The 20,462-nt window shown below is 34.7% G+C and overlaps 2 protein-coding genes and 2 long non-coding RNA genes across 4 annotated transcripts in view; 2 read left to right on the forward strand and 2 right to left on the reverse strand.

The window, feature by feature from the left end:
• The window catches only part of LOC124449545, a 132,109-nt gene extending 125,058 nt beyond the window's left edge, over positions 1-7,051 (forward strand). Inside the window, exons 60-72 of the mRNA XM_047000481.1 lie at positions 254-490; positions 728-829; positions 917-1,023; positions 1,103-1,333; positions 1,484-1,900; positions 1,972-2,148; positions 2,354-2,563; positions 4,868-5,027; positions 5,098-5,228; positions 5,351-5,605; positions 5,834-5,894; positions 5,990-6,121; positions 6,567-7,051. Coding sequence (XP_046856437.1) covers positions 254-490; positions 728-829; positions 917-1,023; positions 1,103-1,333; positions 1,484-1,900; positions 1,972-2,148; positions 2,354-2,563; positions 4,868-5,027; positions 5,098-5,228; positions 5,351-5,605; positions 5,834-5,894; positions 5,990-6,121; positions 6,567-6,646 — 2,300 coding nt within the window. The 3' untranslated portion in view covers positions 6,647-7,051. The remainder of the gene's footprint in view (positions 1-253; positions 491-727; positions 830-916; positions 1,024-1,102; positions 1,334-1,483; positions 1,901-1,971; positions 2,149-2,353; positions 2,564-4,867; positions 5,028-5,097; positions 5,229-5,350; positions 5,606-5,833; positions 5,895-5,989; positions 6,122-6,566) is intronic.
• LOC124449549 lies at positions 5,298-20,382 on the reverse strand. The gene is made up of 2 exons (XR_006949441.1): positions 20,315-20,382; positions 5,298-6,033 (listed from the first exon to the last, which is right to left on the reverse strand). It is a non-coding gene; the product is annotated as an uncharacterized LOC124449549 (long non-coding RNA).
• On the reverse strand, positions 10,816-17,221 carry LOC124449546 (paired box protein Pax-6-like). Its single transcript, XM_047000482.1, has 3 exons — positions 15,988-17,221; positions 15,401-15,585; positions 10,816-12,016 (listed from the first exon to the last, which is right to left on the reverse strand). The coding sequence occupies exons 1-3, from the start codon at positions 16,193-16,195 to the stop codon at positions 11,669-11,671; spliced, it is 741 nt and encodes a 246-aa protein (XP_046856438.1). The 5' UTR covers positions 16,196-17,221; the 3' UTR covers positions 10,816-11,668.
• LOC124449550 lies at positions 18,093-19,197 on the forward strand. Its single transcript, XR_006949442.1, has 2 exons — positions 18,093-18,282; positions 18,919-19,197. It is a non-coding gene; the product is annotated as an uncharacterized LOC124449550 (long non-coding RNA).
• Positions 20,383-20,462: the final 80 nt, after the last annotated feature.

The raw sequence follows: 20,462 nt of genomic DNA on the forward strand, positions 1-20,462 counted from the left end.
ATTATGCCATATTAATGCATTTTGTTAAACAGTTGGGTAAAATAGGGCAAGAGCAGATCTAGGAGATTATGAAAGAGGGGGCCAAACTCTGAATTTGTTTGAAAACTGAAACTGGCGTGTCATTTTTTACTATTGTTCAATTGATTGGGGTTTTTTCTAGCAAAACGGGGGGGAGCTGACACTTCGTCACCCCGTCCTAAATCTGCCCCTGTAGAACGAGTGTTAATGTCATGTTTGTTTTCCTTTCACGAAGGCAACTCCGTAACACTGTTTTGTAATGTGCTATCTGGTTATGAAGAAGATATAAGCATCCTGTGGTTTAATAGTTCTTCTCCTTACAAACACATGCAAAGCGGACGGCAGCTGGATCTTACAAATCTTATTCACCTGGGGAACAAGCAGAGAGTCACTTTTCAGTATTGGTGTAACGCTACTAACTCAGATGGTACAACTCGTAGTAAGATTGTGACAGTTGTTGTAGTGTCAAAAGGTATATAGTTTTGTTTATTTCCTTGTCCTAACTTTCATTTGTGCCAAGGTGGGTTAATTAGGAAGCTTTTAAAAATATGATTAGCTGTTTTTTTGACAGTGGCTTTCTTTGATACGATAATACCCTCATTGTCAAAATTATAAAATCTAATGGTGTTATTCATTACACTTATTGATTGGTTCGTGTAATTTGATGTGCACAAAACCTCAAAGTCCATTTAATTCCTGGAAATTGTAGGTTTCAATCAATTCTGTTCAGCTGAATCATCTGGTGGTTACGCTTGGAACAGAACTGCAGTGGATATAAACGTCGTTCAAAATTGTCTTTCAGGAAAACAAGGTTTCTTTTTCTTTTCTTCAGCAAGCAATTTTCTTTGACATAGTAAATAATATACTTTCAAAAATTTTGCTCTACCTCTCTGTGTAGGATATGTCTATCGGTTATGCTCAAAGAATGCTGATGGCAAAGCGAACTGGGGATTCGTCAATAATTCAGGCTGTCGCTCTGTAGATGTTATTGAGCTTGTTGACCAGGTATTTTTTCTTGCGATCCTGCTCTTAGATCACGCCAGATTATTAAGAAAATTTTATATCTGGTCAATCTACTTTGAAGGTAAAGAGGTTAGACAGCGGATTTGCTTCAAATAATGTGAGCGAAATTATACAGAAAACTGAGAAAATTACAAAGGATGAAGAACTCTTTGAACAAGATGTTGAGGATATTGTATTTGTTTTGGAGAAGACACAAACAAAAACGGCAACGCAAAGCGACCGTCAGAATTTTATCCGATCTTCAAGTAACATCGTCAAGAATGAGAAAAAGGATGTTTGGATCAATATACCAGTTAGTAACTCTTTATAAAAGATAGCCAGTTATAGCTATTCCTAGTTGATAAAATAGTTTTCTAGCTTTCTTGTAAAATACAACACTTCAATATTTTTTGCCTTGAATTCATGCCTTGTCAGACATTTAAAGTTCGAACTTTTTTAACAGAATAGAAACAAGCTTGTCAGAAAAATTATTAGTGGTGCAGATTTGAATGCAAGGAAATTTGTCGCTATGAGTAACGAAAATGGGATCGTAACTTTCTCCACTCAAAATATCCAAGTGCTTGGAATAAAACTACCAGAAAACCCACCCTCTGAAACCATTCGTTTGCTAGACATCGCAGGTGGTGGAGGCGTTGTTATTCCTGGAACAGTGGCCATTGACATCAGTCAAGCAACTGTTATTAAATACTCAACAATCAAAAATATTTTGTCTCCTAAAGAGCTCCAAAAGTCTGTGGATAACAAGACGATAAAAGCAAGCATAAATTTAACTATTCAGAGCACAATAGTTTCCTTTAGCACCACACCGGAACTTAAAAATATAAGTCAACCAATCAAGATAGTCTTACAAAATAATCAGGTAAGCGTTGATGATTACTTTGATCTTGTTTCGTTCATACTATGGAATTTGGAACTTTTACCTTTATACAGAGTGGCTTCGTTGACCCTAATAGGACATGTGTGTTCACTGAGCCCCAAGTAACCAATAGTGAATGGAGTGGAGAAGGATGTGTATTAAATGAAATTGAATCATCGAAAGAAAATGTCACATGTGCTTGTGATCATAATACTGCCTTTGCTATCATGATGGATGTCTCTGGAGTAAAGGTAAGATGATATTTGAATGTTGAGCCTGCAGTCTTTTATACCTTTATTGAAAGTCAACATTCACTAGACTTAGGAAGAGTAAACAGAGTTTATGCTCTTTTTAAAGAATCCATGTACTTTAAGAATACGTGCTGAAATAAGAAGTGGTAAAATCAAAATATTTTTAAACTAAACGTTTGCCATATTTATCTTTTTTTTCATAAAGTTGACGGAAACAGATAGTAATGTTCTTGAACTTATCTCAACAATCGGTTGTTCCATATCGTTGATGGGTGTTATTTTAACGATACTAATGCATATTTGTTTCTGGAAGAAAATGAAGTTTCTTCAAGCTATTGTGCTCATTAATTTGTGTGTGGCTATTAGTTTCACAGACATCTTTGCTATTCTTGAAGGAGTTGCAAGAGATAATTCGGTAAGCTCTGTAGTTCCTTACTGCATGATTTATAGCAAGTGTTTACTTTTCAAAAACCGATTAATCAATTTAATCTATTCATTTCTATTAAAATATCCTGTAATAGAGAAGGGGTTTGCTTCTGTGTATCAAAAAGATGGCAGTGGCTAATAAGGAAGTATTTTTTATGATATTTTCAAATTTGATAAAATAATTCAATTTTTAATTCCTTTCGCCTTAAAAAACACAAGAACGTTTTGTTGTTTACTGGTCAGATTCCCATTTTTTTCAAAAAACTTCAATTACTTTTTTCAGTGTTCGTCAATGCAGAGCAGCATCGCCTGACTTGTTACTTTTTGCTTGGTTCATGCATTTGCAAACAGCCAGAACTCAATCACTCATTAATTGTTCATATTTGCATTAATATACATTGATGCCCAAGCGATAAGGATTATTAAAAAATGGTATTAAAGAAACAAAAATCTAGTGTAATACGCTATTTGAAATTTTTTTTATTTTAATGAAGAAACAGTAAATTTATTTAATGATAAAAATGGTACAACTTTTATAACTACAGCATACAAATACAAAAATGTTACATAAAATCAATGTTTGAAATATCCATGATAAATTTCAAATTACTAGCTTGAAAAAGAAAAAGAAAGAAAAAAAAGGAACAGTCAGATGTAAAGACAACTTTCCCAATTACCTAGGTCAATATTTGAAGTGTGTTTGAAAGATAAGTGTTTGCAATGGCTGTAAATTTGCTAAAAATATTTTAGCTTAAACAAAATGCGCCAGTATGTACCCTATTTGTTTCAATTGATTTTTAATTGTGTTGTTTTTGCATTCAAGCTATCTCAAATGTTGTTCTTGGTAATACAATTACCTTAAAAATAATTCCATTTGTAATGGAGTAATAGATTTAAACGATACGATTGCAATGTTACATCATGCCTTGAATCTTTGAGTTTTGTCCTACGCAGGTGAAACAAATGTAATTAAATGAAGGACTAGTTAAGAATAGTTAGGTAAAGTCACCTATTGATAGTTTTCAGTAACGGTTTCATTCTTAGCTTAATCAGTTTACTATCTTTGATGCTCGCATTTAAAATTGACTCTACAACATCTTTATATGCCTGATAAAAATATTTTCCCTTGTTTTCTCAACGACATAGCTCTCCCCTTTCAAATTCTTTGCTTACTGTCTGTCAAAGAAGATGCAATTAAATAAATGCTATTTTTGCTAGATTTTACTCATCACGATTTCCACAGGATTGCTCTCAACAAATTCTAAACTCCACTTTTTTTAGATGAAATCAATCTCCTAGAAATAGTAGGCACTTTTGCTTGATTTTTAAAGCTAAAATGTTCTAATAGATTAACAAATGTTTTAAAAAACATTCAAAAAAAATGTTAAAAAAAAACTGCATGAGAAAAATGTTAAATAGAAATGATATTTAAAATGAGACTGACAATCCTTGAAATCTAGAAACAATAATCAAAGTATATGAAAGTATTTTCCATGTTTTTTGTCTTTCCATTGAAAAATATATTATTTTTGTACTGTCCATACAATATATTTGCATTGTTTAACATAACACTTATTCTCATATTCTAAAAGCTCAGTCATACAGTCTCACTCAGTAGTGGATTTAGAGTACGTCAATATAAATTGCTGCAAAACATTTTGGCGTATATTTTCATCTCTGAAAACCTTAAACAAAAATCCATTGGTAAATTTATATTCTTCAGAAACTAAAAACCAATAGAGTTTTGAATCTGAGTGTAATTTGATTTTAAAATCGAAGAGCTATAATTTATTTTAACGTACACTGTATCCGTCACTTGTCACATTCACGGTGTGGGGCGTCATGTTTACATCATTCTTTCAGAAGGCATGATTTTCATTCCACTGACTGCTTGATTTAAAACAGTTTAACTAAAATTTGACATTAATGAAGAAACGACTTTCCTATTTTTAAAGGGAATGCGATTTTTCTGTCACACTATGTGAGTGCATGTGAGTGTGATAGTGAATATTCTTTTTGTATACGTGGACGTTAATCTTCTTTGGCTTGATATTTTTTGGTCAGTTGAGTTCCATGTACGTTCGTGATCGTTTCACAATGAAAACACAGGCACTAAGAGATGAATCACTTGATAGTACTTTAACAATACAAATTTATTTATATTTTCACGATACCAACTAACCTGCTTTTTAAACAGTGCACCATATTCTATGAATTTCTATTTTGAAGATGGTAGAGGTAAAAGATCTAATTAATTTCAAAACATAGAAATTAATATATGTCTATGTTGCAGGATTTCTGTAAAGCGGTTGCAGCTAGTCTTCACTTCTTTGTACTGTCTGTGTTTGGGTGGATGTTGTGCGAAGGAATACTTCTTAACATCTTGCTTATTAACCCAAAACGTTATGACGCTCATGGAAAATATTGCAAGATTTTCTGTTTCATTGGCTGGGGTAAGTATGAAATTTTTCCTGTTTCTATTTGAAAATTTACGAAATTTACTATACGGCTTGTCTAATTTAGGAATTCCATCACTTGTTGTTTCCATATCATTTGGTGTTACTGAAGGAGTTGGTTACGGTGGTAAATCATTCTGCTGGCTAGAAGATAAATTGATTTGGGCGTTTTTTGTGCCTGCAATTCTTATTTTCATGGTAGGTTTCTATATCTTAAACTGCTGTTATGAAAACGTACTACTATAATAATTGGTAATTTAACAATAATTGTATTTTCAGGTTAACCCTGATTGATAATTTAATAATAATTGTAATTTCAGGTTAACACGGTCGTTTTCATCATGGTAATGCCCAAATTGATCAACTCACAAAATGATCAACAACAAGATAACATGCACAAAGTAAAAATTGGAGTTAAAAAGGCAATGGTTTTGCTTCCTGTTCTTGGGTTGACATGGGTCTTCGGTTTGATGACGTTCAATCACGAGACAATGATTTTCCGTTATCTTTTCGCTATTCTTAATTCCACTCAAGGATTGCTGATCTTTCTTTTCCACTGCGTTCAAGATGAACAGGTTAAACTTGAATTATCATAACACCAGTGCTGTAGAATTGAATTTATCAGATGGGGGGCTCTCTTGACGTTCTTGTCAATAGTGCCCTTTTAACCTTTTAAAATTATCCATTTCAAAGGTAGAAGAGGGCCTCTTCCACCACCGCCCCCACCCCCCTTCCACACACTGCATAACACTGGTTTTTAACTTTGTAATAAGCATGTCTGAGGATTCCAATAAATTTTCTAGATGAGGAAACTCGTTAAAAATAGAACTAAGAGCACTTTCTCTTCAAGTGCAGGAAATAAAGGTATAGTTTTAAAAATTGTTCATTTCCTTTTGACTATTGTCTGTTGTACGTCATTTGTAAGTTTCTTGACGTAATGTTTTTCACTTCTTTCCCAGGCTCGTCTGCTTCTCAGGGAATGTTTTCAAATTCAACGACTAATCTAAAATCGGCAAGAAAGAATAGCAACTTGAATGGAGAGGAAAATGAGTGGCAGTCACAAAGTATACATTCTACAACTTCCTTGCAAGGTATGGAAAACTAAATGTCAAAACACGAGAAGAATTTCAATGAGGACTCCACCATTTATTGACTTGATTGTTACTCAACCTTTTAATGTATGATTTTTTTCAATTGAGTTCCAGTATATTTTTTGATTGTGATTATGTGGAAACCGTCGACAGAGTGCTATTTCGCTTGTAGCTGTCTCTGTACTGAATTGCAACCCTCGCGAGGAACACCTGTCTTAATACTCTTTCTTGCCCAGCATTAGGATTACGAAACTCAAAATGTCCCGACACAGTTGGTTGACATTTTCAGCATGCATAAGACTACGCTTTTTTGTATTAACCATTAATAAATGACTTTTTTAAACGAGTCTCATTTTCGTTATTGTTTCCATATGACAATCATAGGAAACAAAGGGTTGATGCGTAAATTATTGGAAAGAAAGTAAAATCCTTATTTTTTGTATAGGAAAAACACATAATACTTTCAAGTCATCTCAGCCTCGAGACAGTCCGGAATTTGAAATGCTATCCAAGAATACCGTTTAACAAAATGGATCATCGTGTGACCATGCAAAATCTCCAAAAAGTTTCGTCGTTTTACCTCAATATTATAATTATATCATTCTTAACAGCACATACACAAGGAACAGTAAATATTTTAAATGGCACCCTTGTAAGTCATGACAAGTATACGATATATGTAACGTCGTATAGTTTATTTGTTGACATTTATAAGTAAGTATCTACGTATAAGAATTTAGCATTGCACATTACTTTGTCTGAATTACATTACTGTCTTTATAAGTTATTTAGTTAAATACACCTATTCATGTTTTGAACAAAAAATGATTCTTATTTATTTTTTAGCTAAACTGGAATTTTTGAAATCCTTTTGAGATTTCCGTTAAAAAATTGCTTGTATTCACATTATATAACTATTGCGCGTGATTATATATGTTTACTTATTGTTAACAAACAGAAATCTCTCATAACCAGTAGTATATCATATAAACGGGGTTTTCCATTTAGTAAGCATACAATAGCTATGAAGACTATTCTACGCTTAGATTTATCATTGGTTCTGCCTATTGTACTTCATTGTGCTTGCAACTAATCTTATCGATACATACCAACCCATAAAAGAGAATGTTCTTACCAATCAAGTGAACGAACCTAAAAGATACGAAAAATATAAAACGAGTTTTTAATTATTACTGTGGTAATTCGTTTTCTGATAACTGTGGGTATTAATGGTAGTACATCATCTTCGATAATGTAGAGATCGGTGGATGTTTCTGCGTTCTTGTTTGATAGCTTTAATTCTTTTCTTTTTGTTATTACGTCGAGCTCTTCACCCTTTCTCGTTATCTTTTTTTTTAATGAATTCGGCTCATGTAGAATGCGACTTTTGAAACAGGTCTAAACATGTTAGATCAGTTTGACATCGGTTACATTACAGTGTATAATTGTTATTTATGCATTTCTCTACGAAGACCGTTGAGGAAACAAGAAATTTTGTCATGCTGTTAAAGGGCTAGCAGATTGAATTAAGATTTAGAGGGCTAAAAGAGGAATAGAAAATAATGAAATTTCTAACAGATTGACCATAGACGGGATTGACAGGTTTCTTGATAAATTTGCCGTTCAAACTAATTTTTTTCTGAAAGTTGCATTTTTTCAAATCATTTTGTGAGTTAACTTCTGAAAAAGTATCTTATCAAAAGCAACTTTACATCACATAATTTTCAAATTTTATTGCTTTACTTCAGCAATCAAACATTAACTGTATAATTACTTAGTGCGTGGGCGATGAGAGTTTGATTGAGTAAGGAAATATCGCTGTTTCGTTGATATTTTGGTGTTTTTTTTTACATTGCAGAAAATCCATTAAAAGGGACTTGTTAACTATGGGTGTTGTGATGTAGTGAAGAGTTTGAGGCGTCTTGGATTTCTACTGGACTTAAAAAACATTTAATAATTACAACAGAAATGAGTTAAGTTCCTTATTGAAAGAATGTTATTTTTAGATTTGGTACTTTGACCATTTCAATTACTCAAAATAATTTCACGCCTCACTGAATCCCGTTTCGCCGAGATCGTGTCAACAGGCACCACAACCCTTTCTACCATTAACCATATTCCATGGTCAATAGTAAGTCCCTTCAATAGGCTTTGCGTCCATAGGAAGCTTAACTCAGTGTAAGAAACCTTTGTGTTGTTCAATTCAACCTACAAAAATCCCGACTGGGATTTTGCAGTTTGTTCACTTGTCTTTGTTTACTATTTCTTTTGTCAAAAAAATGTGCATAAATAGATGAATAAAAATTCCAAACCTTTTGACGCTGATTGTGATTTCCTTATCAAGATCAATTGGTATTCAAATGAAGATGCTTTTCATGTACACATTTATTACAATCCACTCGTGACATAATTAAATTAGATCCCGTTCGCAAAATTAATTAAAGACTATCGCAAAAATGGCGTTATACATACACCAAAATATCTCGTTTTCCAGTAAATTTGACTCTTAAAACCTCGCTCATACTAATGATTCTGTAAAATCTGTATCGATTTCAGTCACCGAACACGTCTGGCCCACATGCGTGACAGTTGATATCATGACCTAGTTAACATAATTAAAGCTAAATCATTACCATAATGTGCGCACACGCTTTTTCTTAATTATGGGATCTATCTGTTGCATTCTGCTTTCATGTAGGTAATTTAAACGGTATTTTCTCTTTATTTTTTTTCCCGGTGGAATGCGTACGGGAATGAACCACTGCTGCTGTTGTTGTTTTGTTTTGTGACGGATCACGCTTAAATGTACAAGGGAAACTATAAAGAAAATGTACTCGCGCACATATCAGCATAAATACGAGGTACTAGAGTTCGTGTATCATAAAGCAAAAGTGTTATGATCATAACCCTTCTCCCCATGGCTAAAAATTTAAGCAGGTCGATAAAGGTGGTGAACGAAATTTGTGAAATGCTATAGTCTTCTAAAATACGCATTAATAAAGCAAAAGCATTATGCACCAATCTCCCCCCTCCCATCGACCGGAGGTAAAAGCAGATCAAGACAGGTGGTCAATTTTGTTTTTATATAATACATACAACATGTCATTAATTAATTATAAGGTATTCTTTCTCGAATGTGTCAGATCAACTGTCTGGACTTATGAATAATGGAGGATATATATGATCGGGGCTTGGAAAGACCTTGAATTCGCTTTAGAAGGCCGTTCACACCATAGACCTTCAGAATAAAATAATATCAAACGATTAAGTGATCTGTCAATTATCACAATAATATCTAACGATTAAGTGTGCACAATATCACAGTCAATTTAATTGACATAAGTCTTAGGATTTGCACCCCCCTGTTTATCATTGTTCTTACGACACCCTTCATGTCGGTAACGGGGGGTAGTCATACATTTATTGTAATTTTATTGTCATTGAAATTAAGAAAGGCGCATGTGTGCTGCGCGAGAAATGTCAAAAATACATTAATTTGATCTTATCTTTCGTTATCATCATTGCTGTGTTTTTCCATCGCGTTTGCTTTCATACCCTCGTTATCTTCATGAAAAATAACTTTGTCGCCTAGCTGACGCTCTCATGATCTCTTACACTTAAGTCATCTGAAGTTTATTTTTGTACGTTAATGGAGCAACCGCCGTTATGCAAACAATTTAATTGAATGAATTGGATCCGCTTTTGGGGTCGAACTTTTCATGTGCCAGTTATTTTAACTGGACGTTTTATGTAGGTCCGAAAGTAAGTTTATCCGTTGTCGCACTATCAGATTCAAAATATTTCAACACTGGTGTATACGCATATAAAAAGCATGTAACTTATACGAATTTGAACTCGTATCTTTGTGATACCACTCCATATATTGGAAGTAGACGAAACTTATTGTTCAAGTAAACATATTTTGATTAGTTTGACGATTCGACAGAAAACATTCAGGCATAAGCAAATGTGAACTGCAGTTTTGGGATAGCAGTTTGCCCCTCTACTTCTTCAGCTTCGGAGATTGGAAACGAGTGAAGCCTTCCATATTACGAAGTGGACAAAACTTAGTTGCCAAACAAAAATAATTACATAATTCGACTAAAAATCGTTTAGCTCGAATGTTTATTTAAACACTGCCATTGAGTATTGTGTTTGATAATTCAACTCGATTTAATTTCATTAAATGTGTTCATGACTTTTACAGCTGATAACGACCCGCAAATTATGTTAATGAGCTCAATGTTTTGTAAAGATGATAATTCAACGAGGGATAAGACTCAAAATATATACGTTGTGGTAAAATTAAACGTCATTTCTTATTCCTAAAGTACCTGTATTAGGGATGGGAGAAGAACTTCTTCAGGCAGTTAATGCGATTTTAAAAACAATTGTAACATATTTGACAGGTCGAAACAGTTATCTTTAAAGAATTTTTGGGCCTAGTAGATGACTTGCCAGCAGATGTGATGTAAAACGAGAAACGAAGTTTTACTTTTTAAACGTTTTCTTTGATTCTTTGTTGAAACGAAGTCGTCAAACTATGCACCTATTTGGGATGTTAAATTTTTAGTGCAGAGTTGCGAAGCTTTGCTTTAGCAGTGTATTTCTGTACAATAAATGCAATATCATTGTCAATGCATGTGTTCTCCTATTTACGTCACATCCGGTGTAGAGTCACACACTTCTTGGGCTAAAAGGTCCATAAAGATAAAATTTTCGTCTCTTACAAAATACTGCAAATGCTCTTACATAAATTTAACTATCTAAATAAGTTATTTTCCTGACTCTGATATGGGCACTTTAAGATCTATTCATTGAGTTTATTGAAAAATCAACCAGAAACAAAAATAGCATATAGCGTCTAATTGATTCTAGCATGTATGGGGTTTTTTCAAGATTCAATGTTAAACTCACTATATTTAACGTAAAATACTTTATTACCAAAACTATTGATGCATGTTATGTATACTGCGTCACAATCTTATCATTGTTCTCGTAACTTTTATTATCTGTTCGTGGCTTCCGACACGTGAACGAATAGTATGTAAATATTGCATTACGTAATCATTACTTTACTACGACATTAGAGTTGCACCACGTCTGCCTCTGGAATAATCGTGTTGAAAATTTGAATAGTTTTATTATTTGAGAAGATTGAGCCGTCAAGATATGCGTTGACTCTTGCATTGATATACTATTTGCAGGTCAAAGAGTGTTTGCAGATTAAAGAGTATTGGCAGATTGAAGAGGAGGGAAGAAAAAATGCTCTTCAACCTGCAAATACCCTTCAACATAAAAATCAATAAGCAAGAATATACATCTCTGACGGCTCAACAAATATTGCTCAAGTAAAATTTTTATCATTCCGTCCTACATTTTTTCTTTTGATCGAAATTCTCATATCACAGCGACTGATATTGAGAGGTTTTCCACGGCTTCTTGTACGTTCGATTGCTTTTGAATAATTGTACGAAACATCTCCAGCGAATGAGCGATTTTAACCATCATAGAAGTGGCCGCCATATTGACAATAAGACTTCATTGTCACATTTTTGCGACAATTTCTATTCCTGGATCGCAATCGTTCTCTCTGTCATGATCTAAACGCGTTCTCAAACTATCCACAGTCTTGTTTGATTTCTTTTTCTCACTGTGACGTCTTTTGCCTCGTTTTGGAACCGTCCATGGCACTGGAATGATCCGCGTTGGTTTGGCGAGAATGCTCGCTATGCTGTGTTTAATGTTTGCTTGTGGCATTTCGTTATTTTCTTGGTTTTGTTTCGCAGTTTTAAGTTCTGAAGGCTTCTCCATTTGCGAAAGACTTCTCCTTCCTGGTTGTGCAACCGTGTTTTCTTTACGACGCCATCTTGCTCGTCGGTTTTGGAACCAAACCTAAGCAGTAGAAACAAATGATAAATGACAGGAAGTGTGTACAATAAAATGAATTGTTTGAATCAGGGAGTAACGTTACATGTTTGTAGATGTGGATCGTCTAGGATAGAGTAGTGCTTAGAAGGACTGCTGTTGTTGGTGTTAACGTCTGACGTTGCAATAAACTTAGAGGCGCTCATTTTTGAGTCAAATGATGAGCTAAAGACAGATTACATTCGCCCCGCCGTACTTGTTGCCGAAACGTTAATCCACATTAACATGGACAGTTTTTAACAGAACTCTCCTAAACTGGACGATCTACATCTACAAACATGTAATGTTAAAGACTAGCTTGTCTTGGTAGAGCCATGATATCACTTTTAAAAAGTAAATCCTTTTCATAGTCACTTTGGTCATATGTCATGTGGTCAATGGTCATTTGTCAGATGGTAATTGATCATTGGTCATTTGTCACATGGTCATTGATCATTTTTCATATGGTCATTTGTCATTGGTAAATGCCATTTAGTTTTTAAGGTAATTCATTCACTTCTTTTGGTTTGTACAAGCGAGTAGTTGTTTGTATACATGGCAAAGTTGTATATGTTGAGAGGAAAGTAAATCGTAGGGGGGGTTGGGGACGAGTTAGCAAATTAAGTATAGCCAACTTCCTAACTAGTTAGGCAGAAGTGTTTGCAAGAAAATTGAAATTTTCGGAAATTTAAATGTGAAACCTTACAACTTTTTCTGACAAAATTATTAAAAAAAGTAACTTTATCAATCAACAATGTACTATCATGTTTTAATTGCAGAGTTATTACAAATTGAAAATGTTTAATGATGAAAATGTTGAAAATGTTTTATGTGTTTAATTAAGGTTGGAGCTAAAATGATTTGGAACAGCATTTCATTGCATTTGTCCTCGGAAATGAAACAAAACTCACAATGGCATTCAGGCAAAGAGGATTGTTGAGAGAACGACAATTTTTCGCCAACAATAAAATCCACTTTTTAAACTTATGAACGCGTTAGCTACAAAGAAATGTTATCAAGGAGCTTCAACTCGACATCTTTTACCTACAGGCATACAGCGTACTAAAAAGTAGTAGATACGTTTCCGTTGAACTTAATTTCGACAAAAAATCCTACAAAGCTTATTGAAGTAATTGACAGAGTGCGCTGTCTTTCGAGTTCTGTATCTAACTCTTGGTCTTGTTACTGTGGACTTTGTTTTGGAGATTTACTTTTCAAATATTTTGCATTGGGACACGTCTCTACATGCAGAGACGAATCTTGAATACAACGAATTGTCTCTTCATCAGTGGCTGTGTATAAATATATTATGAAATGAGCACAACAGCAATCCAGCGGAGTATGAGAAAGTACACTTGAGAAAAGCAACTGGGTTTTTCTTTCTTTGAAAAATTTCCGAGCTTCATCTTAAAAAATGTCTGTGCAACCTAGATGCGATCAACACTTGTTATCCCTTTTAGTCTTCTTTGACGAAATTTGGTCTTTGATTGCCGCCAAATATCCCTGTTTAATTGATAGTAAACATAGAGCCACACATAGTATAGTGAACATACAGTAGAGCCACTCCATTCATTTTTTTCGTGCCACGAATATCTTATTACGCATGTGATTACCATAGTGGCAATTGCACACGAAGTGTACCTACTGTATATTCCCTATACTGTGCTTAGAACAAATAAATTCTTTTTATGATATTCAATTTGCTTATTTTTGTTGTAAAACTGAGAGTCGAGGCTGGCCTTCATATTCACAACAATATTCGCTCGATGCGTGCGAATTAAAATTAACTAGCATCGCATATAACTGCTTGGAGCCCTTGTAATTAGGCGAGTGTAGTCAAAGTTCTTTGTGTCATGCCCACAATCAGGAAATTATTGCTTGAGTTGCCGGCAGAGTGACTGCTACGGCCAGGTTGCGTTTGCATTTGCACAGCTTTAATTAAACGACAAAATGTCCTTGAAAGGAACTTAAATTAATTGAAATACGTCGACTTTGCAATTTTCCCCCCAAAATGGATTCTTTAGGATGATAACACAGCGCGTGGAAAGATGTTTTCTTAGGGTGCACTGAATGACAGCGCGGCGCTAACTATACAGATAGCTTTATTGTAGGCAATCTTATTTGAGCAAGGTACCATTTCCAAAATCTAGCCAAAATTGTAAGCAAAAAACAGCAAACCTGTGCCATTTATCATTACTGATGTTTTCATAAGATTTTATGACGATTTAACGGAGCTCTTGACATATGGTTTGCCAGCGATGTTTATTATAGAGTGCCAAACTGTCCGACGCTATTTTACACATTTCCAGACACGTTTCTTTCACGCTATCTATCGCCGAAGCATTAACGTATGTCATACAAATATCTGCAAAACGCTTAAGTCATTAAAATCAAATCTCGTGCTGAAAAGCAACAGAATATTGAGTCCTTTTTATTTGCTATAGCAGTAATAAAAATAGAACAGTTCAGTTTTCATGTAGTTGCTTAAATAATATGTAGCAGAAACGATTAAGACTTGTTATAAGTTGAGTGTGAAACGTCAATATTAGGATTGGTTTGTTTATCAAGTTCAACACATTCCATGTAATTGCGACGATTTCCTCCATTAAAACGAATTATCCTCTTCCTAGGTATTCAACTTTAGTGTTCACGTGTGAATGATTTAGAAATTGCTATTAAACTATCACTGTAAAAAGTTCTTCTAAACGTTGTATCACTCAATTACGTACAATGACCCAAAGTTGCCTGCTTGAAATAAGTAAATACTTCGTTGAGCGCACTTTATGCAAATTATGTCACAAAAGATAAAAATCCAAATTTAAAGATCACTTGGCGATAGAATTATAGCAGTTACGACAATGCAAAAATTTTACAGAAGAGGAAATGTTCGTGGATTTAAGCTGTATTGAAATTTTGCACAAAAATTATACAGGATTCACGTCAAACAAGATACTCTTAGTTTCTGGAAGAAAGCAACTTTAGCTCAGAATATACACAAGATCCTTGAGGCGAACCAGCATACACTAAGGAAATCTTATGAGTTTAGGAAACATCATATACATAGCCTCCGACTTAACACTTTGTCTTTAAAACTTTAACTTTGGTAAGCGATGATTCATGTGCATAAGTATTTCAGCGAAATTAAATAAAATGTTGTCTGTATGATTAACGATTATCCGCTTTGGCGAACGAAAATGGATCGAGGAATGTAGAGATGTTTATTTACGACCTTCGTAAGGTGCTCGACAATTTTTATAAAAGCCGTGTTTTGAATCGCAACACACAACGGTTTGTGAAGATTCTTTCACGACTGGAGCAACTTATTAAAGCATCCAAGAAAGTCAAAGTTATTACAAGAGACGTTTATCCTACCTGAATACGCGGTTCAGCCAGATCAAGTCTAAGAGCCAAGGCTTCTCTTACAAAAACATCAGGATAATGCGTCTTCTGAAAGACATTCTCCATCTCTTCAACTTGCCATGGGCTATACTGCATTCGACTGCGTCTGGTTCGTGTGACGCGGATCTTAGACAAGTCAACCGCTATTTCAACATCGTCTTTAAAAAGAGAAAGAGGAAATGAATGAAGGATGTAGTATATGACACTTTCACATAACAGGTAATCGTATGGATATTGAAACCTCTCAATTGTTTTGCGAAGCAAATTGTCACGAGAGAGCTCAAGCAGGAATACAAAAAGCACCCTTGTTTTTTAAGCAGTTCAAGTATAAAGCTCAGAACCATATTTCAAAAGCTTTCATCCTGTTAATGATGACATTTATCAAAATTATAATGACCGTTCAACAACGGACTACGAAAAAAACTCGTACATGTCGACATTTTCTTATGTAAATTGCAGTTGCCCAAAAATTTTATATGACATACGTGCGCTAACTTTCAATGAAGCATTGCTCAACAGATCATTGTAAACCAAAAGGAAACTTTAGCTTGTATACTTACCGGGAAAAGAAATTGAGCCAAAATTACTAACTGTGGAATGATTAATAGCCCGGCTGCAGCCAAATACGCCATTTTGATAAATGGCTTGTATGCTTGGCGGACAGTTTACGCTATCGATGTAATGATGGCCAAACTCATTTGATTTGTAGTTAGTGAAATTGTGGTAATGCATCGCACTCAAACGATGATAATAATCCTGAAGCTCCATATTTGTAGAGGTCGTTGGCTTTCTTGTTGGTTGTTGACTCGTGTGGTTTTATGTTAGCCATTTCTTCTGACATGGGCGTTTATACATCGATCGGCCATCAAAATTTGTGATCACACTTAACTCGTCACCGACCAATCAGATCGCGGTGTCGATTTATCAGATTTTCAATGTCAAAACTCGCTCTGACGCATTGCTCGTTCCACGACCCTTTTTTCTAATCTCCCGCTGGGATATGTCCTATCGTAATTTAATCAATTTGAATTGATTCTAATAAGGTTTATTGGCGCCTCGTTATCACAGCTCTTTCTGTCCATGCGTTGAGGCCCGTCACGCTCATTTGCATAATACGCGAAGAAATAGAAAAAGAGGAAAATCATAGATAATGCTGCATTGATTTTGGGTATGGGACTGATTTAATTTAGATTAACGCTCAAAAACTTCAAGCTACGCAGATGTTTGACATCGTTAAGTTTTCAATAACTTTCCGCCCGCGTGTTTGCAATATACGTCACTATAACAGTTTATTTTAATCGTTAATTTGAAGCGGGGGCTGTATTCAACGCAATGAGATAGGACGTTTTCAAGAAGCATAAAGTATGTCCAAGTAGTCATAGTGTGGAGCGGACTTATTAGGTTTGCGATTTAAGCTGAAAATCATGATGTGTTTTTTGGAAAAAGATCATTGAACTATATTTTTGCTTCCGTAAGAATCTCCTCTTTATGAACATTTTCCCATTTGACCATGTGGCCTTTATAATAAGAAATTTACTGTCAATATTCCTCAGTCGTTGAGGATCTTATAGTTAGGTAGAATCACGAGCCGAAACACTGCACTTCGAATCTTTCTACACTTGTTTAAAGGCCAATTTAGGTTTTTGGAAATTTGTTATCGTTGTCGAAATACCGAAATCACAATCACTTGTTGGCGGAAGCTCTTCATCTGCAAGAGTTTTTTTGGCGGAAGCTTTTCATCTGCAAGACCTTTGTAAATTCACCTTACTTTGTAAATTTACTTACCTTGGTAAATTCACAATCACCTACCCACCATAAAGGGAAGAAAAAGAACCAGACACAGGACTGTACCTAGCTACTAAACAGGGCGATAAATTTTTGTCGATACGAATTATATTAAAATCGCATGTAGTTGACTATCGTCAACTTTGTGCGGTCATTAAACGGGCATATCTATGCGAAAAATTACTTTAGCTTATCTGATAATTTCCCTGCGCTTGTGAGGCATTTTTAACGCACATTAGCTACATATATTGGCAAAATGTTTCTTTAAGTCGTGTTTAATGCATTTGGCATAATAGCAGGAATACGTTATGTTTACAAATGCAATTCGACACACGAGTAATCCTTTTATAAAAATTAATATGTTTGGCATGTATATCAACAATGCGCTAAATGCTATGAAAAGCTGTTGTTCTAATTATAAAAATGAATAATGCAGTGAAATTATCACTTAAGGTATTTTTAAAGAGAATTGCTTTCTCTTGCTTTCTAGCTGTTACTAAATACATCAGTTGCTGACCCTCGCAGCTCCCAGTTAAACAAAAACATGCGAGTTCACAGTTAACTTGTTCTTTATCTTCGATGAACATGCCTACTAGCCTGTCAAGTCAGAGTGGCCCGTCCGCCAAAGTTGATATGCTTTAAATTTATAAGAGATACAGTATATAGATGTAAAATCATATATGGAAAGATAAAATCTGAACATAAGCAGGCGGCTTTATGGAATGCCAATTGTTTTTTCAGCTTTTACCCTACGCATCGTATCAGTTTATGATTTCGATTAATTTTAAAAACTTTTAAGTCGTTGCGAAGATGATATCAAAGTAATCTTTGAGTATTTTCGTCGATTACGGAGAAGTCGACTCTTTTGCAAAGACCTCAAAAGGATGTTTAATGTCAATTTCTTTCCGCTTTCAAAGGCAGCGCGTCTAGTCGGAGAAGACTGAACGACGACTCCGGTAAACTTGTTGACAGCAACCCCTAGAAAAGCATCGCTGTGTACACGAAAAATTGAACTATCTATTTAATTAGTATAGACACGTGTTTGTTGCTGTAAAAACGCATACCGACAGGTGAGCAGATTTTCGATGCCACATTTCTTTGAAACCGTTGTTTCTCTCTTGCCTTGACTAGGTACGTTTGCAAGTAGCAAATGATAAAAATCAGTGCAATTCAAGCCTTGTTGTGTGGCCGTTAGCGTCACCTGTAGTGCTTGCTGAAACAGTGTTGTCGACGGCCGCCATGTTTGTAGAAAATTGAGATACTAAATAATTGAAAGAATGTTCTAACGAATGTTCGGCGTCTGTTCAGCTGAAAAACAGAATCACAGAACCACAATGTTGAAGTCGTGTCAATTTCGACAATCCACGCTGCAGTGCTTCAATTTTCTAAACTTAAACAGCTCATTCATAAAAAATAACATAAAAAATGAAGTAGTTTAGCGGCCGGTGCTATTTTTTAGGGGAAAAAAAAGGTTAAGAGTTTGGTAAAGTCTAACTTCCTTCTTAGAGCAAACTAAAAATTACAACGGAGAGAATATTTTTAAATTGTACGTATGGTAGCTTGTTATTTTTCATCCCGCCCTCACTCAATTTATCGAAGGAACGAGAGAGTACCAGTTTTACTTATCCGTTTTGTAGGTGTATATTAATAAAACGAAGTTCATGCGAGACAAGAAACATTGCATAACTATTTGTTCTGTCATATAGGGCTTTTTAATGAAATAATTCTCCCGCTATTAATGGAGCCTTGTTCACAATAGCGCAAATAAAGATACTACGTCAGACTGCGTAAAGAAGTTGCGCGGTGGTTTGAATTCTCTAGTCATTTGCAAGCTGAAACCCTTTGATGATGATAGAACAATGTGTTTCAACAAGTCTAATATTTCAGAAAATAACTTTAATGAACTTTGCATAAAGACAGGCTATGAACGTGAAAAGAATAATGTAGAAATGTACACGAAAGAGCTGAAGAAAATAGATACAATACTTTCAAGTTTAACTATTATTAGTAAATATAATTATTTTTAAAAGTAGAGTTTTCGGTCACCGAGACTGAAGCGAGCGATCCATAGCGCGCCATTTTACGGTTTCTTCCACAAAAGAGCGAAACTGTCGTGACTGTGAAATTTCTTGATTGCACGACAAAATAATGTGTTAATGAAAACTATTAGTAAGAAATAGCTTTAGGTGCACTTATGCAAGGAATTCTCTTTTCAATAATACAAAAATCACTTGCGCCTTTACGTGAAAATACGATCTTTGGCCGACTTTGGCCAGAACTTGACCTTGACCTAAAAAGGGCGCGAATTTTTCCATAGTATTTTTTCACAACAGAGAAACGATCGTCAGTATATCTGTCAACACAATATGGGCGAGTGCAACGTTTTTAAAAATTAAATTTTTAACAAATGGTGAGGTTTATAGCGAATATAAGCTATATGAATAAATAGTTAAGCACATACTGTAGTCCAAGGTGAATTAGCTATAGAATAAAAACTACGTCATTTATACGTATACTTTGAGGATATTTAAAAAACATTAAGTGTCGCGCGCGCCTCAAATTTGTCGCGTGTGATCAATCACTTGCGTTCAAGTCATGTACATGACGAGGGTTGGCTTCATGTTCGCTTCAACTTACGTTTTCAGTAAACTGAAATCCTTTGCACAATTGACGATAACAATAAAAAAGCATTTAGACACGAAAAAACACAAAATAATCCGTGATTTGGAAGTTATGCGTTTGCTTGGACAATATCGTCAAATTCTCTAATACCTTTTTACTAAGAGCGACATGTGTTTCAATCGTCTTTTTTGAAATAGCTAACTCGGTAAAAAAATCCGCACTCAAAAAAGTCATTATTTACGACAATTTTACAGTCATACAAACCAATGGAAGTTTAACTACACGATTCCAATAAACGTTTCTGCAACTCTCACACTAAGGGTCGACTAAGCGACGTTTTCTCAACAATCTACTTTCGTATTATACACCCTGTACATTAACTGGTTTTTCTCTTTAAATATTTAAACCATGCGCACCTTCTTTTAGCAATACAGTCTTAAGGTACTAATAAAGAATTCTTTAAACTTTGATAGTGATTACCTTTCTTAATTTCATTTTGCAAATTTCTATCTGGGAGATGATTTGAACTTTCATTTTCAGGGTAGGATGCAAGTCTCTCATGATGCTTTGCTATACTTTGTGCAGTTTATAACTCACTGCACACTCCATGAATTGTATCACAGAATAA

Source organism: Xenia sp. Carnegie-2017, unplaced genomic scaffold (assembly GCF_021976095.1).
Source record: "Xenia sp. Carnegie-2017 unplaced genomic scaffold, XeniaSp_v1 HiC_scaffold_23, whole genome shotgun sequence".
In the NCBI taxonomy this organism is placed as follows: Eukaryota; Metazoa; Cnidaria; class Anthozoa; order Malacalcyonacea; family Xeniidae; genus Xenia; species Xenia sp. Carnegie-2017.

Bases quoted from the DNA above. Each gene is read 5' to 3' on its own strand.
- LOC124449546 (XM_047000482.1), bottom strand. From the start codon at position 16,195: ATGGAGCTTCAGGATTATTATCATCGTTTGAGTGCGATGCATTACCAC. The intron at 15,586-15,987 runs GTAAGTATACAA...CTCTTTTTAAAG, and splicing joins TGGCTCAATTTCTTTTCCCG to ACGATGTTGAAATAGCGGTT. The intron at 12,017-15,400 runs GTAGGATAAACG...TCTACTGCTTAG, and splicing joins TGGCTGAACCGCGTATTCAG to GTTTGGTTCCAAAACCGACG.